The sequence below is a fragment of the Papilio polytes genome, unplaced genomic scaffold, assembly GCF_000836215.1.
Source record: "Papilio polytes unplaced genomic scaffold, Ppol_1.0 DF823688.1, whole genome shotgun sequence".
In the NCBI taxonomy this organism is placed as follows: domain Eukaryota; kingdom Metazoa; phylum Arthropoda; class Insecta; order Lepidoptera; family Papilionidae; genus Papilio; species Papilio polytes.
In genome coordinates, this window is record NW_013525516.1 from 111029 (window position 1) to 131057 (window position 20029).

The 20029-nt window shown below is 32.8% G+C and overlaps 5 protein-coding genes across 6 annotated transcripts in view; 3 read left to right on the forward strand and 2 right to left on the reverse strand.

Annotated features, from left to right (window-relative positions):
- The window catches only part of LOC106104345 (hormone-sensitive lipase), a 13520-nt gene extending 6395 nt beyond the window's left edge, over window positions 1-7125 (forward strand). Inside the window, exons 6-15 of the mRNA XM_013284376.1 lie at window positions 3-189; window positions 734-943; window positions 1321-1446; window positions 2082-2231; window positions 3104-3242; window positions 3574-3669; window positions 3828-3923; window positions 4504-4648; window positions 5122-5247; window positions 5710-7125. Coding sequence (XP_013139830.1) covers window positions 3-189; window positions 734-943; window positions 1321-1446; window positions 2082-2231; window positions 3104-3242; window positions 3574-3669; window positions 3828-3923; window positions 4504-4648; window positions 5122-5247; window positions 5710-5817 — 1383 coding nt within the window. The 3' untranslated portion in view covers window positions 5818-7125. The remainder of the gene's footprint in view (window positions 1-2; window positions 190-733; window positions 944-1320; window positions 1447-2081; window positions 2232-3103; window positions 3243-3573; window positions 3670-3827; window positions 3924-4503; window positions 4649-5121; window positions 5248-5709) is intronic.
- A 1763-nt stretch (window positions 7126-8888) lies between these two features.
- On the reverse strand, window positions 8889-11367 carry LOC106104423 (probable N-acetyltransferase san). The gene is made up of 3 exons (XM_013284475.1): window positions 11210-11367; window positions 10748-11071; window positions 8889-10144 (listed from the first exon to the last, which is right to left on the reverse strand). The coding sequence occupies exons 1-3, from the start codon at window positions 11215-11217 to the stop codon at window positions 9940-9942; spliced, it is 537 nt and encodes a 178-aa protein (XP_013139929.1). The 5' UTR covers window positions 11218-11367; the 3' UTR covers window positions 8889-9939.
- A 277-nt stretch (window positions 11368-11644) lies between these two features.
- Window positions 11645-15123, forward strand: LOC106104425 (probable cytochrome P450 301a1, mitochondrial). The gene is made up of 10 exons (XM_013284479.1): window positions 11645-12074; window positions 12297-12534; window positions 12638-12831; window positions 13076-13274; window positions 13676-13746; window positions 13815-13918; window positions 14118-14290; window positions 14361-14426; window positions 14627-14840; window positions 14908-15123. The coding sequence occupies exons 1-10, from the start codon at window positions 11723-11725 to the stop codon at window positions 15016-15018; spliced, it is 1722 nt and encodes a 573-aa protein (XP_013139933.1). The 5' UTR covers window positions 11645-11722; the 3' UTR covers window positions 15019-15123.
- A 149-nt stretch (window positions 15124-15272) lies between these two features.
- On the reverse strand, window positions 15273-16525 carry LOC106104426 (protein lin-52 homolog). Its single transcript, XM_013284480.1, has 4 exons — window positions 16436-16525; window positions 16195-16296; window positions 15844-15939; window positions 15273-15550 (listed from the first exon to the last, which is right to left on the reverse strand). The coding sequence occupies exons 1-4, from the start codon at window positions 16467-16469 to the stop codon at window positions 15408-15410; spliced, it is 375 nt and encodes a 124-aa protein (XP_013139934.1). The 5' UTR covers window positions 16470-16525; the 3' UTR covers window positions 15273-15407.
- Window positions 16526-17782: 1257 nt separating this feature from the next.
- On the forward strand, window positions 17783-19803 carry LOC106104384 (40S ribosomal protein S19a). Of its 2 annotated transcripts, none has more exons than XM_013284425.1 (4): window positions 17783-17818; window positions 18330-18400; window positions 18484-18693; window positions 19587-19803. In XM_013284425.1, the coding sequence occupies exons 2-4, from the start codon at window positions 18330-18332 to the stop codon at window positions 19765-19767; spliced, it is 462 nt and encodes a 153-aa protein (XP_013139879.1). In that variant the 5' UTR covers window positions 17783-17818; the 3' UTR covers window positions 19768-19803. The 2 variants fall into 2 exon arrangements, with proteins under 2 accessions (XP_013139879.1, XP_013139878.1); XM_013284424.1 differs by having other exon boundaries at window positions 17817-17908.
- The last annotated feature ends 226 nt before the right edge of the window (window positions 19804-20029 follow it).

The window sequence follows — 20029 nt, forward strand, 5'->3', positions numbered from 1 at the left end:
GCGGGTTCGTGGCGCAGAGCTCGAAGTCGCACGAGGCGTACCTGCGCGAGTGGGCCGCCAAGCTGGACGTGCCCATACTCTCCGTGGACTACAGCCTCGCGCCGCAGGCGCCCTTCCCGCGCGCGCTCGACGAGGTCTTCTACGCCTACTGCTGGATGCTCAACCACTTCAAAGATATCGGTACTACAGGTATGTTGGATGTGTAAAGCAGGTCTAACAGTCAATCTTGGAAATAACCTTAAACACTTCGCTTGGTAAACAACGCTTACAATTCGATATTCGTCTTTTTAATAGAATTTGTAGTTTAAACGTGACCTTATCGTTTAAAATAATGTATAAAATATGTAAATACTCCGAAAAAATTTCAGTATTCGGCTGTTAGAGGTTTTCAATCTTTACACGTTGTGAAATACAGTCGATAATATGTTTGTGTTCATTTTGGTTAACTTTGTAGTTGTGGTTAACACGAAAATTTTCAAGTCATCACGTTCACGTCATCCATAAAATGTGTGTTATATTAGATGTTTGCAGGAGAGCCTCGACCAGTCGTAAAGAACATTTACAATTTTTGCTAATTTTTTTTCGGTATCATTACGAATACTTTCTCGTAAACATTCGTGCTAGGACCTTTGATCTTCCAGCCATTTATAAATTCAATATACATTGAGTGCCAGAGTGAATATAAATCGACAAATTTTGGTTTTTATTAATTGTAGTGTTTTTTCCTTTTTAGGCAAACGCATAGTATTCGCTGGAGATTCCGCAGGTGCGAATTTAATAGCGGGTTGCACTCTTAAGATCCTCTCAGCGGGACTCAGACCTCCGGATGGTCTGTTTATGGCCTATGCACCGCTTCTTGTTAGTTTCATACCAAGCCCCGCGAGATTACTGTGCCTGATGGACCCCTTGCTGCCGTTTGGATTCATGATGAGGTGTCTTAAAGGTAAGAATAATGGATATATATGGCTATGGCCTAGTCACCTTACTTAGGGTAGGCTCCGAGCCCCTCAGTGGGGACGTATAGTGAGCTGGTGATGATGATGATGATGATGAAACTTAACATTGATACCTCGGTCTTATAAATTCGGTTAAAGTTCTAATTATATAAACTATTAATTACAAATGTAGTTAATGACTATGGCTTAGTATTAAAAGTACAAACTGTAGTTTTAAATTAGTATAAATGCAATTTTTTTTTTTAATAAATTATTACTATTTCTACATTATGACATTTTTACCATGAAAACTACAAATTAAATATTTTTTATTTAATTAATTTGATTTAACGAATTCAGGTTAAATGTATTGTTTTTATTTCAGCATACGCAAGTCCGAATGCGACAGGAAGAGGTAAACCTGATAGTCGGGGTAATAAAGAAACTACGGTCTCAAACGCTACAACTCCCTTAGACAGCAATGGTTTTCTCAAAGTCAGTCCGTCACAAGGTAAGGTTCAACACATCCCTTTACAAAATATCCATAGTATCTTACTTATATTATAAATGCGAAAGTTTATATGGATGGATGATTGGCATAGATGTAGAGGATAGTCTGGAACGACACATACTTTTTTTTTTTAATTCCACGCGGACATAGTCGCGGGCGAAAGCTAATAATAAATAAAACAGTGTTGATTTTTTATAAAAATTTTATACAATTTCCTCTTCATTTGTTTCCCATTTTCATGTAAAAAGCGCGATATTGCGTTGGCCAGCCTCATTGATAGCGTTCAATCTTTCCCGTGTTATATAGAGTGTTAGTTGAGGTGTATAGTACGTGGGAGCGTCGGCGGCTCAGTGGTTTAAGCACTTGACTTGTAATCTACAGGTCTTGGGTTCGAATCCCGCCATGTGCCACTGTGATTTTCATATGTACATAATTTACAAAACGTCCCTACGGTGAAGGAAAACATCGTGATGCCTGCACATATCTGCGAAGAAATTCAAAGATATGTGTTAAGTCCACCAACCCTCAGTGCAGCGTGGTTGACTATAGCCTAGTCTACCTAATTTAGGGTAGGCTTCGAGCCTATAGGTGGGGACGTTGTGAGCTGGTGATGATGCTAGGTGGTGTGTTGTCAGAGGGTGTGAGCGAGGGTCCGTCGTCGCTGGAGGAGGTGTCGCCGTCGGACCTGGCGGAGCTGCAGGCGCACAAGTCGGCCGGCAGCGAGCGCCGCCGCTCCGCCGACACCACCGCCAGCGCCGCCTCGCTGCAGAGCGAGCACACCGCCGGTCTCTGCTCACCCTTCCTTGTACTGATGTTCCTTTTACCTAACTTTACCTAACCGGTTAGGTAAAACAAGGTAGAGAATTAAAAAAAAAGATGTAACAACAAATGCAACAAAGTTGCTGCAAGAACAGCAGCAGAAAATAAAGAAAATTATTTAAAAAAAAACAGTTCGGTAACAAGATTTTTTTCCGTTTTCGTAAGCGATGAAGTTTTTGTACTAGGGTATACTTTGCTATTTTCACGCCATCAATCCCATGTTAAAATGATCAGCTATCGATTCCAAGACTAAATAGCGCAGTTTAATATCGATCTAATTGAAATTTTACTTTTACAAGTGTCCGGATACCAAACCGCAAATACTACTTTGAGACCACATCGGCCAATTTTACTCTGGCAGACACCACACTTAATCATAGTAATAGATGGCCCGGAAAATTAAAAAGTACACGCACCCTACCGGTTAAGAAAACGGAAAAAATCTCTTGTTGCTAACTTATTAGGTAAAGTTAGGTAAACGGAACAAGCCTCCTTGTACAAACTTTGAGCAGCTGTAACTTTTTTTTTTTACACCAACTTTTTCCTTACAAGTTTTTGCAAAAACTGAGCTATGCCTGTAGAATAAAACAAAAAAAACTTTTCGCCTTTCCTATGTTTTTCATGTCATAAGAACGAATTGAAATAATCAAGAGCGACAATCTTGGTAACTTACAAAGCATTATTTATTTTTTTTTATTTATACAAACATATAATATTACAATTCAAATATAATTTTACAAATACATTTCATACATTTTTTTTATTATATAAAAAATTAAATTTTACAAAGAGGTGTAAAAAGTAATATTTTTAACTTTTATCAAACTGTATTGATCAGGTTTAACTCCGACGGAGGACAAGTCCCAGCAGTTCGTGTCGGAGTTCCTGGAGCGCTACGTGCTGGACAGCGACACCGACTCCGAGGGCAGGAGGTTTCCCGTCATCAAACCTAATACACGACGTGAAGACTCACAGAGGTATCTTAATTATTTATTACCGATTTCTACTTTTTTCTTTCAATATGTTTATTTTATTTTTTACTAATCTATCTATCAAAACAAAAACGAAATAAGTAGCCCAATGTATTCTTTTAGATTTTCCTCTACATCTATGTCAAATTCATCTACTTTTACATTTACAATATTAGTCAGATTTCTACTTTTAAAAACTTGTGTGGAATATTACTATTTCTTTTCTCTATTTGAAAATTAGGTAAACATTTGTTCAATGTTCCGATAGTGTTATTTCACGGTTATAATTAAAAACTTTTAAATCCATATCATTGTGCGATGTTTTTATATTTTACAGGGAATTGGAATCGGAAGCTTCTAATACGCTAGTCGGAGAACCCCCCTTAGTAGACGAACAGGACCCCAAAGACAGTAAGAAAAGAATTAAAACAAGGTTAATATTTTAGCATTTTACATTCCAATACGTATAGAAGTTAATTATTTAAACGAATTGATAGCAAATTCATATTAATATTTCTTATGAAAGAAAATACTTGCATTACTATACTGACGTATAGGCAAATGATTGTATCAAAATAAATTTGTTTTCAGGATAAGTGAAGCGGCGACCGGTATAATGGGAGCCATGTCGTCGCGACTCGCCTACATCACCGGCTCTAATTCTATCAGCAGGCCTACGCAAGAGGAGTGAGTTATTATATCTTGTTAATGTTATAAATGAGAAAACTTTTTTTTTAATTAAGAATATTTATAGATTTTTGTTAATTTACTAATATTTCCTTTAATCATTCCAACTAAGCTCTAGGCTTGTGCTAGAATATGGTTCACGTCAATATTCGAATGGCAGGATTCGAACCCTCGACCTCAAGATCGGTTGTCCCTACCCCAAACCGTTAGGCTATTGGCGATTAAATGGATGGATGGATGAATTTTTGTTAGAGTTTGTAGCCTAAACTACTGAACGGATCTCGATGAAATTTGACATGGATGTAGAAGATAGTCATCATATAAACATTCAAGTCAAGAATGTTCTCCCAGAATCCCAATAAACCTATTTTTTTAAATAATTTATTTTTCTTTCATACTAATGCTAAAAATTAGACGAACAACGGATCTCTGTCTGGAAAAACATATGGGCTACTTCTATATATGTATATATTTTTTAATTTTACATGAACGAGGTCGTCGGCGACACCTAATATGAATTAAAAAGTATGTTTCTGTATTGTGTAGTGAATGTGTACAGTATGTAGTATGTAACGTGCAGGTTGTCGGTGCGCACGAACCTGGACGCGCTGATCGCGCGCAGCCCCTCCGACGAGTTCATATTCTCAGTGCCGCGCGACCCGCTGCTCTCCCCCTACTGGGCCGAGCCGCGTCTGCTGCGCGGCTTCCCGCCGCTGCGCATACTGGTACACGCTGCCTCATACACTACTGGCTGTTGTACCCATTTCAATATGTCTTAGAAGATAAAACTTCGCTATAATCTACAAAATACATTAAAACGTGGACATCCGTGAGGTTTAATATATTTTTAAGACAAGATAATTAATAACAAGTTTCAAAGCATAATAAGAAAAGTTAAAATGCTCATCTGTACTTTTGTATTTATAAAATTGTTTTCTTTTGTGTAAAAAGTTTAAATAAATAAATAAAGAAATGTATGTTTTGCGGCGTGCACTGGCCAAATAACCCCGGGGTTAGTGTTGCTAAACCCTATTTAAACTCATTTCTCATGTAAAATAACTAGTACTGTACTGTACTAGTAACTGGTTAGAATAATAAGGAAAAAGTTTTTTTTTAATTACGCTTGCACTTCGGGTATTGTTTTTTTTGTGCTTATTATTATTATTTGACTTTTAATTTTCTTTTTAATATTTTACAGACGGTACACTTGGACCCATGTTTAGACGACTGTGTGATGTTCGCGAAGAAACTAAAAGATCTTGGCAATGAAGTTGGCATTGATGTGCTTGAAGGTCTACCTCACGGGTTCCTTAATTTCTCACTGGTGAGTTAATTAAATGTCTGTGAACTGAAGCTGTGAATTAAACAAAAAAAAAAAATTATAACCTATTAGCTTTCAACCACGTGAAATTAAAAAAACGGTAAGTAGTCTATGTGTTCTTCCAGACTATCCTCTACATCTATGCCGAATTTAATTGAGATCCGTTCAGAAGTTTAGGCCACAAACTCTTACAAACATTCATTTAAACTAGTAAGAAAAAAATATTACGAACATGCCAAAGAAATAGTTCTTTAGTAGGTGAATTAAGAAGTAAATTAAAGCCTACTTTCTTATTATTAACTAGATGTTGCTCGCGACATCGTTTGCATGAAAAAAAAAATATAGCCTTTGTTACTCAGTGATAACAGCTTTTTAATGGTCCACGAGTTTTTAAATCGGTCCAGAATTTTTAAGTTATTTCAATACGTAAAAAATACAAATCTTCCCTCTTAATATTACTTATAGATGGCCAAAGAAGCGAATGAAGGTTCCAAACTGTGCGTGGAACGTATAAAGCAATTACTTGATTTGGAAAATGAAGCTGGCTCATCTACCGGACAGGAAGACTTATGAATATTTCTGTGCTGCCATCCATAATGCCTGGTATACAAATGGCCAGTACAGTTGTACAGTAGACCCAGTAACTGGACTGGAATAATGTGAGTTAATCTGCGCTACTGTAGATATACTTGCCATGTGTGAACCAGGCATAAGGCTTTGTGCTGTGCCTGTGCCTAATCAACTTTTAAAATATCCACACTCTATGAATATAGCCATAGACATCTTGAGAGTAAAGAAATGTTTCTCTATGATTATAACCACAGAGAAACTTTTACTGTAGTGTCTATAGTATCTCCAGTGTTTAAAAATTCTTCGTCCTTAAATTAAATGCCTCTATAAATATTATACCATAATCTCTTATAATGAAATGGTAATGTGGCTGTAGGAATAAAAAATGTTTGCCTTAATTCAATAAAAAAAAATTATACTCTATGGACGCAACATCAAAGATATTATATTAGAAATATTTTAAAAAAGCCAACGTAGGTACAATACAAGTAGGAAACTTTAAATTTAAATTGAATAAAGCAAATGTAAATAAAAGTAAATTAAAAAAAATACCATAATTGATCAAATCCGTCTTAGTCCGACTAGATTTGAAAATTAAAATTGTAAAAAGCCTGGTTTTTAAATTCAAATAAAATGTCTATGTTACTCAGTATTATGTTACCATCCGGCAGATCTTAAAATCTATCTTCAAAGCTTATATCAATTATATGGACTTAGAAGACATTAAAGATGTTTCCCGTTAGGCTTATCGCCCCCCAATCGATAGACCCAATGGGAAATTTTTCCCATTGAGCCGATCGAATCAATACAATCAATCGATCCAATAGAAAAATTTTCAATTGCGATCGATCGGCCCAACGGGAAACACCCGAAATTTCTTGTAAATAATGACAATTTAGTAGAATTGTGGATATTTTGGTTTAATTTTTAACATGAGTTAATGCACGGACCAGAATATTTAATGGATATGAATAAAGGTAGGCGAATACAGATTTATATGAAATTACTTGTGTTTAAAGTTTGCTGGAAAATCTGTGTGATTTTTTAATTGTATTTTAACATCATACCAGAACTGGTTGTCTATTTTAAAATTTATTGATTAAGGAACAATATGTTCTTACTGAAATGTGTTTGCCAATTTTTCTATTAAATTTAAAACCGAATTTCTATTTATTTAAATTGTAATTGTGAAATAATTTATTGATTCTACATCTCTTTTTGAATAACCTTTTGAAAGATTTATTATTCTTAGTAGAAAGAAAAAACAACAGGCCTTTTGTTCACTTTTATCTTCTTTAAAGGGGATTAATTTGAGTATAATTAGTTGAATTTTATATTTTAAAAGTTATTTTTATAATTCTTTAAGTACAATTTTTAATTTATATTTTATAATTAAAAAGAATGAAATAATTTTATAAGTATTGTTTTTTTTCGTTTATGTTCTTGTAATATTTTTAAAAAAGATTAAAGTAATTAAATTATTTTGCATATTAAATGTATTCTAGAATTATCGTTCTATGATTGTTTAAATTTTTTCCTGTATAACGCCTAATTTTATTAAAAAAAAATTACAATGACCAAAGTCAATCACTTCAGCTCAGTATTTTTACTTATTAGTAATATGGAGTTTAACCAAAAATTTTGATGTTTTTAAATTCATTTATTTTTAAGGATGGCCAGTTTAGGCATTTATAATTACATTTTTCTATTTTCATAGAGTGAATTTTGCCTAATAAGTACCTTATAAATTCAGATAGAACTTTTATAATATCTACTTACAGTTTTATAATGAGTTACAAAACATTCTTGTAATAAAATTCTATTATTCATAAATAAATACTTAATATTACACTTTTGTCCAAATCTTGTAGTTCATTTAAAATAACTTGCCTAACAATGTTTAAAACACTGAACATTCTCGAATAAATGCGTACAAATAATTTTTTACATAACCAAACAACACTTGTTAATTTTATTTTGACAACTTGGCATTAAGATTTTAACATTAGACTGGACATCTAAGATATTTGAATTTTACAATTATAAAACAAATAAATAAGTACAGATATGCATGCATGCATTTTTTCCTAATGTTTAAAAATGAGCATTTAAGTAAGCTTTTACTACATTTAATTTGGTTTATTGGATTGTTATTTAATTTGTTGTCTATGATCGAATTTAAAATGTTTTGTGAAAAACCTTTTTTTATCAAATTTTGCAACTCTTTCGGACATATACCTATTATTTTTTAAAAATTTACTGTGAGTAAGGTTTGTTTAAATTTATATTTTGTTGATTGTAAATGTTATTCTTTGGGAGCACTGTTGACAATTTAGTTTAAATTTTATAATTTATTAGAGAAGTAAACAGCCTTTGTATAACTGTTATTTTGTAAGCTTGTTTTGTGAACGCAATATTGAATGTCTGTGATAGGATCAATGCTTTGTAAAAGCATAACAGTATTCTTAATGCAGGAATGTAGAACTATATGTATGTAACTATGTAAATCGTTTTCTTTGTGTATAAAATTGAATATTTTTTATAGATTAGAACAATTTAATAATTCGAATATTATGTCGTTTGGCAAATATCTGTTTGAAAAATATTTATGAACATTATGGAATGAATGCAGGCCTTAAATGTGGAATTATAAAGAAATGTACTAAGAAAATGTATTATTAAGTCCACTGTAGAACATTACTAGTCATTCAATGATGTTATAATTTTATGTTCTAAAAATAAATGTATTAAAATTGAAATGATGTTTTATTTTATTCCATGTTACTGTCTGGAAAAATTATGTACACAAAAGTATCCGGGGTGGAAAGAGCAATATTTTTCAAAAAAGTTAAGTTATCAAATTGTGCTTGCGCGCGGCAGTGTATTTTGAAGTAGGTAATCGACGAAAAAGCAGGATATCCTACAAAAAGAAGTGAGATTCCACAAAATATATTTATTACTGCCAAGTCTTGCTCCTACATAATGTACGGTTTTTAATATATTTTTCGTGGGTTAAATTTATAAAATTAAAAAAAGGGGAATGGAATACTGTTTCATTTAAAGAAAAGTCGTAAAAAGTGTTATCCATGTTTATTGTACTAATTCTAGAAGATGAAAGAAAATATGTTGTTATTTAACAAAGTATTTGTTACAGATTTGAGAAAATTGACTTTTTGGTAACAATGTCCAGTGTTGCCACACACGATGTGTACAGAAAACATAGCGTCGTTTTGATATTTAACAAAATTGGTTGTTTTTTTATATAAATTTATATTTTTTCTTATATTCGCCGCATAAATAAAAAGAATAAAAATCTTAATATAAACTGTATTTAGAAGACAACAAGTCAAATGTTTTAAAATAAAAACAAGTCATAGATACTTGATCAGTTTACAATAACCACTAAAAATAGAATACCAATTAAATGCGAGGTGACTCATATTTAGACCGGAAAACATATATTTTTTTTCACATAAACAAATACATGCAGCCCTTACAAATAATTTAAGTGCTGAAAAAAAAGTATCACAGCATATCATCTCTGGTTTTTGTTGAGTTACAAAACAAATAAATTTCAATATATTCTTGGCTAAATTATATTTTATAATTAATGGTTTATAAATTTTTTCCTTCTTTTTAAATTGTTATGTGTATATTATACGTAAGGGTTCATGTACTTGAATATGCATATTTAAATATGTACTGTAAATTTAATTCTGCCACGAATCAGTAGTTAAAAAAATGTCTAGAACTAAATATTCTTGGTATTTCAAATTTATCCAAATCCTAATTCTTACAAATATGTTACTAAAAATTCAGAGAGTTAAATGTATTACTAGATTATTATGCCATACAAAGCATGTCTTAAAAATTTCATTACAACAGTTTATACATCAACATGAGCACATTGTATCTACAAAGCTGGTCGAAGTTGATGAGGTTTCAGTCCGTGAACTCTATGGCATCATACCACAACCACAACCTATGATTATCCTGTTCTTTTCTGATAACTGAATTTCCATTCAATTGAGATAAACATTGACTTGTATACAATCCTTATAACTTATATTTTATCACTTTTTTTTCACCATGATCTGCGTAGGACTCGGATAGATGTTTTGTAATTCAATCAATTTCAAGTCCGTTAGTCTTGGCATGAGGCACAGATCCATTAACTAGTGGAGTAGTCTGCGGTTCTCTGATCGTTTTTTGTAACACATGAGCATCTGCCGGTTCTATTCTCTTGTAGTAATGCTCTTTCGTTTCTACAATTTCAAAGCCAAACTTTTTATAGAAGTCAATAGCCCCTTCATTATTTACTTGAACATGTCTGGAATACATTAAAATATAATTTGATGATAATCCATACACACCACTATCTATGGTATTGCTTGTTTCTCACAAATGTAAAACAATTTTATTTGGTTATTTTTTATAACAAATCATGCTAAATGACCAAAATTTACTTTAACCCGTAGGAAATGTATTCAAAACAATGCAAATTACATCTTTTTCTACATTTAGAAATTAAATTCGTTTGTAATATGTATTTGTAAAGTATTATCATTTATTTTTGTTATTGCTTAAAACCATTCAAACTTGTGAAGTTCACATACATGTAATGAGTGTTATCAACCCTTTAGTTTGTGCTATAAATAATATAGTGGCATATTTTTTTCATCTATAAATTTTCATATCAATAAAGAATTATTTACCATTTTTCTACATCAAAAATAAATAAATAATATCATTTATAGCGAATTGCTGATTTAACAATTGTCTCCTTTTTATATTCAATATTTGACAGAGACATTGATAGGTTAGTTTTGTGGATCTTTATTAAAAATTTGTCTTACACTTGTATTGTTTTTAGAAAAATTATGTTAAAAACACCTGATTATTCGTAAATTAAATAAAATCAGTATGTACTTACAAGAAAATGCTATCGAAGTTTCCATCCTGTTCAACATATTTGAGCACATGTTCCACCATCAAGGTTCCTATGCCTAGTCTTCTGTACGGATATAAACAACCCAGGGTCATTATGTACAATCTCCTGGAGTTCTCTGTAGTGTCTATCCTACAACAGACGGCTCCCACGACAATATCATTGTAATAAGCTAGCTTCGCCAACTCTCCTGCCTCTAAAACATCTTTGTAGAATTTGTCATTGTAGGATACTGGAAACACGACTGTGTTCAGCTTCTTTAGTTGCTTGATATTGTGTGGTGTCACGTCGCCAAGTTCTATTTTAGCTCTGGAAAACCAAAGATGTTCTTTTATGAACATATTCGAGTGATGTCGATATCACACACTCGGGTAAGATAACTCTTTGTTCTGACATGCGCGGTTGTTGATATTACAATATCTTACACTAATGCAAATTATACGTTACCTAGTCATTTTAATAACTATTTTTACACTAAAAATTTAAAAACTAAGCTAACACAGTTATATCACACGAGATCACTCCCGCCATCTACCACATTAGCTAACTCGCTCGCTCTTTATTGCCAAATTGCCATGAAAGAATTTTGGTTTTCGATAGTCATTTCTGACAATCATGGACTTTAGTGTTTACACACTTTATGAGGTTACCACAAAATATTTCAAGATGTAAATCAATCATTACCTGTATAAGAGATGCTAACGATTGTTTGAGTATTTTTCGTACCAGACGTAATATCAGAATGTGAAAAGAATCAAATCAATATTATTTATCCCATTAAATACTTTTTAGTTCGATCTTGAAAAATTAAGTAAGGGCCACAAAATGTAAAATAAAAGGATTTTAAAAACGAAGTAATTGTTCTTTTGTTAAATTTAATACGTCAAATATTAATTCAAAAATTATTGAAAAGTTATTTGTCGTATTTTGTCACTTATAATTGTAATTTACCTATTGATTATGTTTGATAAAATTAAATACGGTAAGATTTGCTTTAAAAATGTTTTTAACCAGAAACGATTTATATGGGAAAATATGAGATACCAATCAACAAAGCCGTCAGAGTCTAAAACGAGTATTCATAAAGAAATATCTAATGTTAAAGTAACTCCGTTGAACGAAGAAGCAATAAAGGAGATCTGTCCTGCACCACGAATTATGCCAATGATTTTACCTAAGGATCCAGTGGTTTTATCATTTGAAGAAGTTCCAGGGCCTAGGTCGTTAAAATATTTAGCCAGTTTCCGTCAGTATATTTCAGACATTGGTACACAGATTACGGCAGGCCTGTTAACAATAGGACTAAATGCTGGTGAGTTATAACTACTTTTAATTTTATTAATGAAAGCTCGAGGACAGTGCTCATTCTGTAGCTACTGCAATGCCTTAATTTCCACACCAAAAATAAGACAATGTAGGGTGAAAGAAAGAAGTAATATGGAAGAAAGGCGAAGGGATAAGAATTTAAAATAACGAACTTCGAATTTATTTGTTTGTTACTTGACAATTAAATACAGAAGAAATGTAATCTCAGGTGCACATTTCTACAAAAAGAAACCAATGCGGAGTTTATCAACATTATTCGACGAATATGGCCCTGTTGTGCGTTTTGTTAGTCCGGTAGGCGGAGATGTGGTACTCATCAATCGTCCAGATCACATAAAAAAAGTATACAACATGGAAGGTCATCATCCAGTTAGATCGGCTTTGGATTCCTTGGAGAGATATAGGTCGGAATGCAGAAGTCACGTCTATGGTGGGATTTATGCAATGTAAGTATTTCATTATTTATTATCTACCCAAGAAAAATTCTATCCTTCACTTAGATAATAATACATGTAAAAAAAATATTTTCTTCGTCTTCATTACCATCAGCCATGGACCAGAGTGGACGCGTCGTAGGTCGGTGATGGACGTTCCGTTACAAGATGCCATCACGCAACACGTGCAGGGCATCTGTGAATCTTGCGACATGTTTACGCAGAAAATATACAACATGCGAAATTATCAAGATGAGATACCGAAAGATTTAGTAGATGAGTTAAATAAATGGGCATTTGACTGTATGGGTAAGTAGTATAGGATAACATTTGTAATTGTTTTTTGTTTCGATTGAAAACTGAAGGGAACAGAGATATTTCAACTACCATATATTCGTATTTTAGACGTAGTTATTTTCATGTAGTAGTAGTAGATGTTATAAACAAAGTTTTGCCAGAAACACCTGATTTTCGAGTTGTAGTGTAAATTATTGCTTGTCTGTAGTTCAGGGTTATAAATGGATTACGTTAATTAAAAAAGTTGTTTTCACAGGTTTGATTATATTTTCGAAAAAGTTTGAAATGTTAGACAAGGAGCTGATATACAGCCAGTGCGATATGTCGTGGCTGTACCACAGTCTGGTGAAGGCGAGCGAAGCGATCGCCAGGTGCGAGAGCGGCATGCACATGTGGAAACTCCTGCCCACGCCCGCTTGGTACTCCCTCATCAAATACTGCGACAGCTTGGACAAGTAAGTGTAACCTTTACACGTAAAGGTAAATTAATCTCTGAAGAGTGACATGTGTGTATAATGAAGTATTTTTTTAATACTACCCACCATTCTCTTTTTAGACTACCCTCATTCAATAATAGAATTGCAAAAGACAATTGTTCACGTTAATGCCTGGTTTACATTATTCTAATCCAGCAATCGAAATCAGCGTGGCATAACAACTGGAAAAAAATATAAACCCACACTAATTTCGATCAGACTTAAATATTAGCCGGGCATAATACTTCTAGATTATTCATATTGGAAATGTTTCTGTGTTTTTGTAAGATGTGACCTAGGTCGAATCGATAAAAAAAACTGGTGAAACAAAGTTTTATTAATTTGTGGTAAATTTAAAATTTTTCTTATGTTTAATTTAGTTTGATTGGCAAGCATGTCCTAGAAGTGGAGCAAAATATTGCGCTAAGTAATGAAAAAGACAAATTCAAGGGTAAGCGTCAATTTTCTTTACTAAAGTTTTGATTGAACAATATGCTTTAATTATTGTTATCTTTCTAGATGGTAATCCCTTCATCGGGTCGATGTTACTCGGTGAAGAGAAAATGAATGTGGAGGATATTGCAACGGTCGTCATGGACATGCTTTTGATTGGTGTTAACACGGTATTAATTATGTATATAACGAAATAAATACAGTTCTATTCAAACTTTATAACGATCCGTATTTTCTAACAAGAGATGAAACCTATTAGGTTTCTGCAACACGTTAAAAGACGCGAGGGATGGATATCCGCGCGCCTATGTTAAATTTGAATCTTATAATACGATGTGTTCCTTCGCCTAATAATGCTTTCTTACATAGATAACTTCGGCGTTATCGTTTTCACTGTACTTCATAGCGAAGCATCAAAGAGTACAGAGATTACTTTACCAAGAAATAGAACAAAACTTCACCCCAGAATTATTATCAAAAGATATCAATACATTCAAAGAAAGAATGCCATATGTCCAGGCTACCATCAAGGAAACATTAAGGTAGATGACACTTTATTATACATTAAACTACCATTTAACTCCTAATGTTAAACAAAACTATCGTTTTCAGATTGACTCCACCAATACCGTTGTTAACAAGAATCTTACCAAAGAATATAGTTTTAGATAGCTATAAGTAAGTAAATAATATTAACGAAGATATAGTTTTATTCTTTTAGTGCATTATTATTAACCATGCTTTTTTCACGATATAAATTCGCGAACATTTACTTTAAAATCTCGTAAATTGATAGATTTTTATTCGACACTTTCTAAGGTTTTCATCCACCTATTACATTTTGTTTAATTCCAATCTTTTTTACTAAAACTGCGTAGTATACCGCGAGGTACGCTCATAATGATGTCAATACAAGACGCCGCGCTCAAAGAGAACAACTTCGATGACGCCGCAAAGTTCTACCCCGAGCGGTGGCTGGACGAAGAGTCCAAGTACAATCACGAATTCGGATCGATATCTTTTGGTTACGGCGCAAGGAAATGTTTAGGGCAAAATATTGCGGAAGTGATGGCAACACTGCTGATTACTAAGGTATGTAGATTAAAAAAGTTTGAAAAGAAATGCTTAATTCATAATCTAATTTGATTGTAATTGTCAGGTATTACAAAAGTACAAGCTGGAGTATCACTACGGCGATATCGAACCTACTCGAAGTTTTATCGCCAAACCAAATAAGCCTTTGAAAATAAGATTTATAGATAGAGGATGAAGGGTAATGAGAAAAGTTATGCCATTTTAAGATTTACAAATTAGTTCTTGTCTTTTTCGCCTTAAGTATGTTATAATAAAATTTGTATTTATTGAATTGTTTTAATTTCATTGTTTTTTTTTTTACCTGTAGATCACATCACAATTCTATAAAATTTCCTAAAAACAAAACAATTTAATATCCGTTAACAAAATTTTAATATCCGTCTACTCCGTTGTGGACTCAAAGGAATTATTTCATGTAAAGAAACAAACTTGTATGCCAGTTATATATTAAATAGTAAACTAAACTTAACAATTGTTTGCAGAAGACATTAAGAATAAACCTTATAATGTTACAAATAAAATTTAAATATTTTTTATTCTATTTCAAATAGCTACATTAATAAGTTATCTCTGCCGTCGAGATTTGAATATGTTTAGATACTTTCCTCTTGTCATTTCTTTGGCCTCTTCAAGCCCAAGCTGATAAGCAACATCATGAAGTCTTTTCACTTCCATTATCAGACCGCTTGTTGTCAGTGATCCGAGTTCTGAAAAATTTTATCATACTTAGTGTGTGCAGTTTTGGGATGCTAATATTAACCAACAATTTATGTTGGAATTTTACTAAACAATAGAATTTGGCTACTTGATAAAGTACTGATTTAAAAAAAAACAAACAAAACCTAAGATTGAAAACTAAAAAGTCTAAACAACATATACTTGCACTGTGTTTTATTACGTTAAGTCAAAATAGAGACGATATTTAGTTTCATTATGGGTTGGTAATTTGCTAATTTGGTAATCGATAGCTAGTTAAAAGTAATTATTTGTAAAAACTTACGTCGCATGTGAGCGTAGTCTTCTTTGGTAAGACCTTTCCACGACGGAGGAGATTGGTCGACATTCTGCAAACTCGCAAACTCGGAAACACCGGGAACTGCGAAAGAGTCATTTGAATGTTGTGTACTATCGTCACTTATCGACAAATTGTTATTGCCGTCACCCATTTTAAATGAAGTGTTTAAAATACGGACGTTATAACTGAAATTAGGAAAGTGAATGGATTGTCGTAATGGTGGACGGAGTGACAACATTAGAAATGAAACGTAATACGCGCGGATTTTTGAAAATCCGATCCCTTTTTACAAAAGGTGCAAAATTTATTGATTACATTTGAATGACATTTCCTTACTCTGTTCAGGCCATAGTTCTGGCGAGGCTCTATCAAGCTTTTCTAAACTAAGAAGACTTTCCTCTAAGGATGTCAATGGAATATCTTCTGATGTTGTTTGCCCTGAAAGAAAGTAAAATTACTTAAACTCCAATGGTAATAAATCATCTAGACCCAAATGGACCCGTGACTTTAAGAGATCAAATTAAAATATGAATACTATAAATATAATGCAGAGAAAATGCAATGAAAATACATTTACCATCGTTCACAATAGAATTATGTTTCGCGGCCATTTTCCAATTTTTGACATATAAACAAAGACATTACGCCAACTTTTTAAATTAACATAGACCACAGTCACAGACAAATTAATTGAAAACTCTATTGATGTTTATTCGTGGATTTTTAATATTTTTTTTTTTGGTAATGTGCGACCCCCACATTCCCTTTAAAGTAAAGGGTTAGCATTGTATGGTCATGTTATAAGGAGGGATGAATCGCATTTAACAAGGACATTAATTATGGAGGGGTGTGAAGAGGTACACCAGTAGAATTAGACCTAGAAAGAGATGATGGATTGTGTAAAAACTTTTACTAAAAAGTGACGTGATCAAGAAGGAAATGGCGACGAAGATGACGGATGATAGAGTTATGTGGAGAACGAAAACCCCGTGTGATGATCCGATGAGATCTGGATCTAACCCTACTTAGAGAGATGATGTTCTGGTTAGTTTTTAATTTATTGAATTCTAAAAAATATTTGAAATATTCTAAGAACTTGCATATGGTGTTCGTTGACTTTGAAAAGGCATACGACCGAGTCCCCCTTAAGGTTCTGTGGTGGGCGATAAAAAAAAGACAAGTGCCTGGGAAGTATGTACATGCAACTCGTGAAAAGAGTGCTATGTGCTATGTATAAAAGAGCGAACACTTACGTCAGGTCTGCAGCTGGCGTAACCGACAAGTTCAGTGTAAGTGATAGGAATTTGGTTTAGCCAGCACACAAAAATGATTAAATAAATAAATATTGTTATTTATTCTCATATAAACTAATATCAATACAACTGTGTATAAAAACAAGATATTATTTTTATACTATTCTAGACATGTTCATTTTCTCTACATTCGAACAACTCAAACTAAATTAACATATGTCATTATTTAAATACAGCCAGTCTTACACTGCAAAACATCAAATGGGTTTCATTTACAACAGTAAGCCACACTGAACTGTGCCTAAACCAGGGATCGGCTTTAGGTCCTTATCTGTTCCTCCTGGTTATCGACGCGTTAACCTCGAAGATCCAGGAGGAAACATCCTGAAAAGGTGATGTGATCAAAAAGGGAGTCATGAGTCATGAGTCATGACTAAGATGACGTATGATAGAGTTATTTGGAGGACAAAAACCTGTTGCGCCGACTTAACTGGAGTAGGATAAGGAGGATGATGTTTATGATTTATTAAATTTGGTTTCTTCAATAATATGCAATAATGTTATTTATTGTTTATTATAGCCTTTATTTAATCTTTTTTACTTAAGGCATAGACATCTTTAAGTTTTTTTTAGAAATTTGTTATTTCCATATGTCAACACTGTACTAGTTGTCTCTTTCTTTCTTCCGGTTGCCAACACAAGGCAAGGTGAGTCTTTAAGTTTTCCCACATGGTTTTAAAGAGTATTTAAGTAATAGTAAAGGTTTTCGTGGTATAAAAGTGAGTTTTAATACTATGGTAATGGATACAATTTTATGTCCACTGCTTATTATAAATGTTAGTGTGCTCTCAGTGTTACAAACATGCTTCATATATCTCGTTACTAGGACCTCGCAAGCTTCTAATTTCTAATAATGTTTTTCCATAATATTTGGGGATTAATATAGAGCAATTTGTAATCTTTGTATTGCTTTATGTTGAAGTAAAGAAGAAAGGTTGTTGCTTTATGCAACTGCTATAAACAAATTTCAAGAGAAGCAACCTAACCTATAAATATTAAGTTAGGAATTGTCAGCGACTTAAAATAATGAATTACACGAATATCTAAGACCTATTTTTTTATTGTACCTATATATTAATATGGTCTACCGTCTGTGATAGGCGAAATAATTTAACCACTTTAGAAAACTAATTTATATTGTATTTGTTTTTTTTTAAGATGCGTTCCGTGACTCTTAAGGATGTCGAACAAGACAAGGTCGTCAAGACCGTGGCTGCCCATTTGAAAAAGTACGTATTATTTATACATATAAACTTGTAAAAATCAAAATTTTTGAAGTGGTATAAAAATTTCACCTAATTTTTATTTACAGAACGGGCAAAGTAAAGGTTCCAGAACATATGGATCTGGTAAAGACTGGTCGCTTCAAGGAGCTAGCACCTTATGATCCTGACTGGTTCTATGTCCGCTGTGCCGCTGTGCTGCGTCATGTTTACATTCGCTCACCGGTTGGAGTAAAAACTGTCACTAAAATATTTGGAGGCCGTAAACGTAATGGAGTAACCCCATCACACTTCTGCAGGTAATTTAATAAACAATTTAAGTCTACTATTTCTTAAAATTAACATTTTTATGATGTCTTTAATTTGCGATAGGTTATTCTTCTTTTACCTTTTTTCATTCTGTAATTAGCTTCACTAAATTTAAGAAAATGTATACTAAACTGATGTCAAAGCTTATTATTGAAGCAAGCACATTTAGAACATGTTTTGAAATCCAAGGCTTTATATCAAAAGTACAAAAGTTAAATTGACAATTTCCAATACATTCAATTCTGTTGGACCTGTGAAGTGATTATACAGTTTTATATAGCTGGATAGGAACAATATGTAAAATTAATAGAAATTATGCATAAAAATGTTTTGTATTATTACAGCTAGAAAAAGTAACAATACTATTAAATAGACCATCAAGTATTTACTTTAACTTGAATCATCATCTAAAGCATAATGGCTAAAGATGGCTATGAGCTTGGTGTTGTAGGATTTTTGTTTTAACTCCCATTGCCAATATTTCTATGATTGCATACAATGTCATCAGCTATTGGAGCCTCCTGTACAAGTCTCCTTTTTTGTGAATATGAAATCTAATATCTCTCTGAAATCATTACCCCTCTACCCTTTAGGGTAGGTCTATAGATTAGCTGGTTCTCATTATTTGGATTTATGAACTGTTACTTAATTACTAAAAATAATTCATTTCTCTATTAACATATAAAAATTCTTATAAGAATTTGAATTTTATTACCTCATTGAATTAAAGGTAGATTGTGAAATTTTAAAAACATTCATACTTGTAAAGTCTGTTCAAAATTTATAGCTTTTAATAAGTTTTATAACTTTTAAAAGTTGTTAAATGTTACTAAATTGTGTAATAAGAAAAATGTTAGATAACATGTTATGTATTACTTCATAGATCATCAGGCAGTATTGCAAGGAAGGCACTGCAGGCCCTCGAAGCCCTGAAGTTGGTTGAGAAAGTGCCAGACGGTGGCCGTATCCTCACTGTCCAGGGCAGACGCGATCTCGACAGAATCGCCGCACAAGTCCGCCAGAAAGCCAGGCAGCAAGCTAAGCAGAGTGTGATTGTATTGTAATTATATGATAAATAAAAACTAAAAACATATACAAAATTTTGTTTTATTCCAAACATTTAGAATAGATCTACACATTGAAAAAGATACGTGCGTAAAAAATGTACAAGGCAATCATTCAATTAAAAGGGGGTCAATGATGTACTGTGAAGAAATCAGTTACATAGGGTCACTAACATTGACAAGCAAAGCAATGGATCGGATAGAGCGATAAAGACTATAATGTATAAAACTATAAATATGAGCATGAGGTAATTTAGGAGTA

Bases quoted from the DNA above. Each gene is read 5' to 3' on its own strand.
- LOC106104423 (XM_013284475.1), bottom strand. The intron at 10,145-10,747 runs GTAAGTACATAC...AATGTATTCCAG, and splicing joins AACTTCGATAGCATTTTCTT to ACATGTTCAAGTAAATAATG.
- LOC106104425 (XM_013284479.1), top strand. From the start codon at position 11,723: ATGTTTGATAAAATTAAATACGGTAAGATTTGCTTTAAAAATGTTTTT. The intron at 13,919-14,117 runs GTATTAATTATG...TTTCTTACATAG, and splicing joins TTTTGATTGGTGTTAACACG to ATAACTTCGGCGTTATCGTT. The intron at 14,841-14,907 runs GTATGTAGATTA...TGTAATTGTCAG, and splicing joins CAACACTGCTGATTACTAAG to GTATTACAAAAGTACAAGCT.
- LOC106104426 (XM_013284480.1), bottom strand. From the start codon at position 16,469: ATGGCCGCGAAACATAATTCTATTGTGAACGATG. The intron at 15,940-16,194 runs GTAAGGAAATGT...ACTCTTTCGCAG, and splicing joins AGAACTATGGCCTGAACAGA to TTCCCGGTGTTTCCGAGTTT. The intron at 15,551-15,843 runs GTAAGTTTTTAC...AAAATTTTTCAG, and splicing joins AGACTACGCTCACATGCGAC to AACTCGGATCACTGACAACA.
- LOC106104384 (XM_013284424.1), top strand. The intron at 18,401-18,483 runs GTACGTATTATT...TTTTATTTACAG, and splicing joins GTGGCTGCCCATTTGAAAAA to AACGGGCAAAGTAAAGGTTC. The intron at 18,694-19,586 runs GTAATTTAATAA...ATTACTTCATAG, and splicing joins ACCCCATCACACTTCTGCAG to ATCATCAGGCAGTATTGCAA.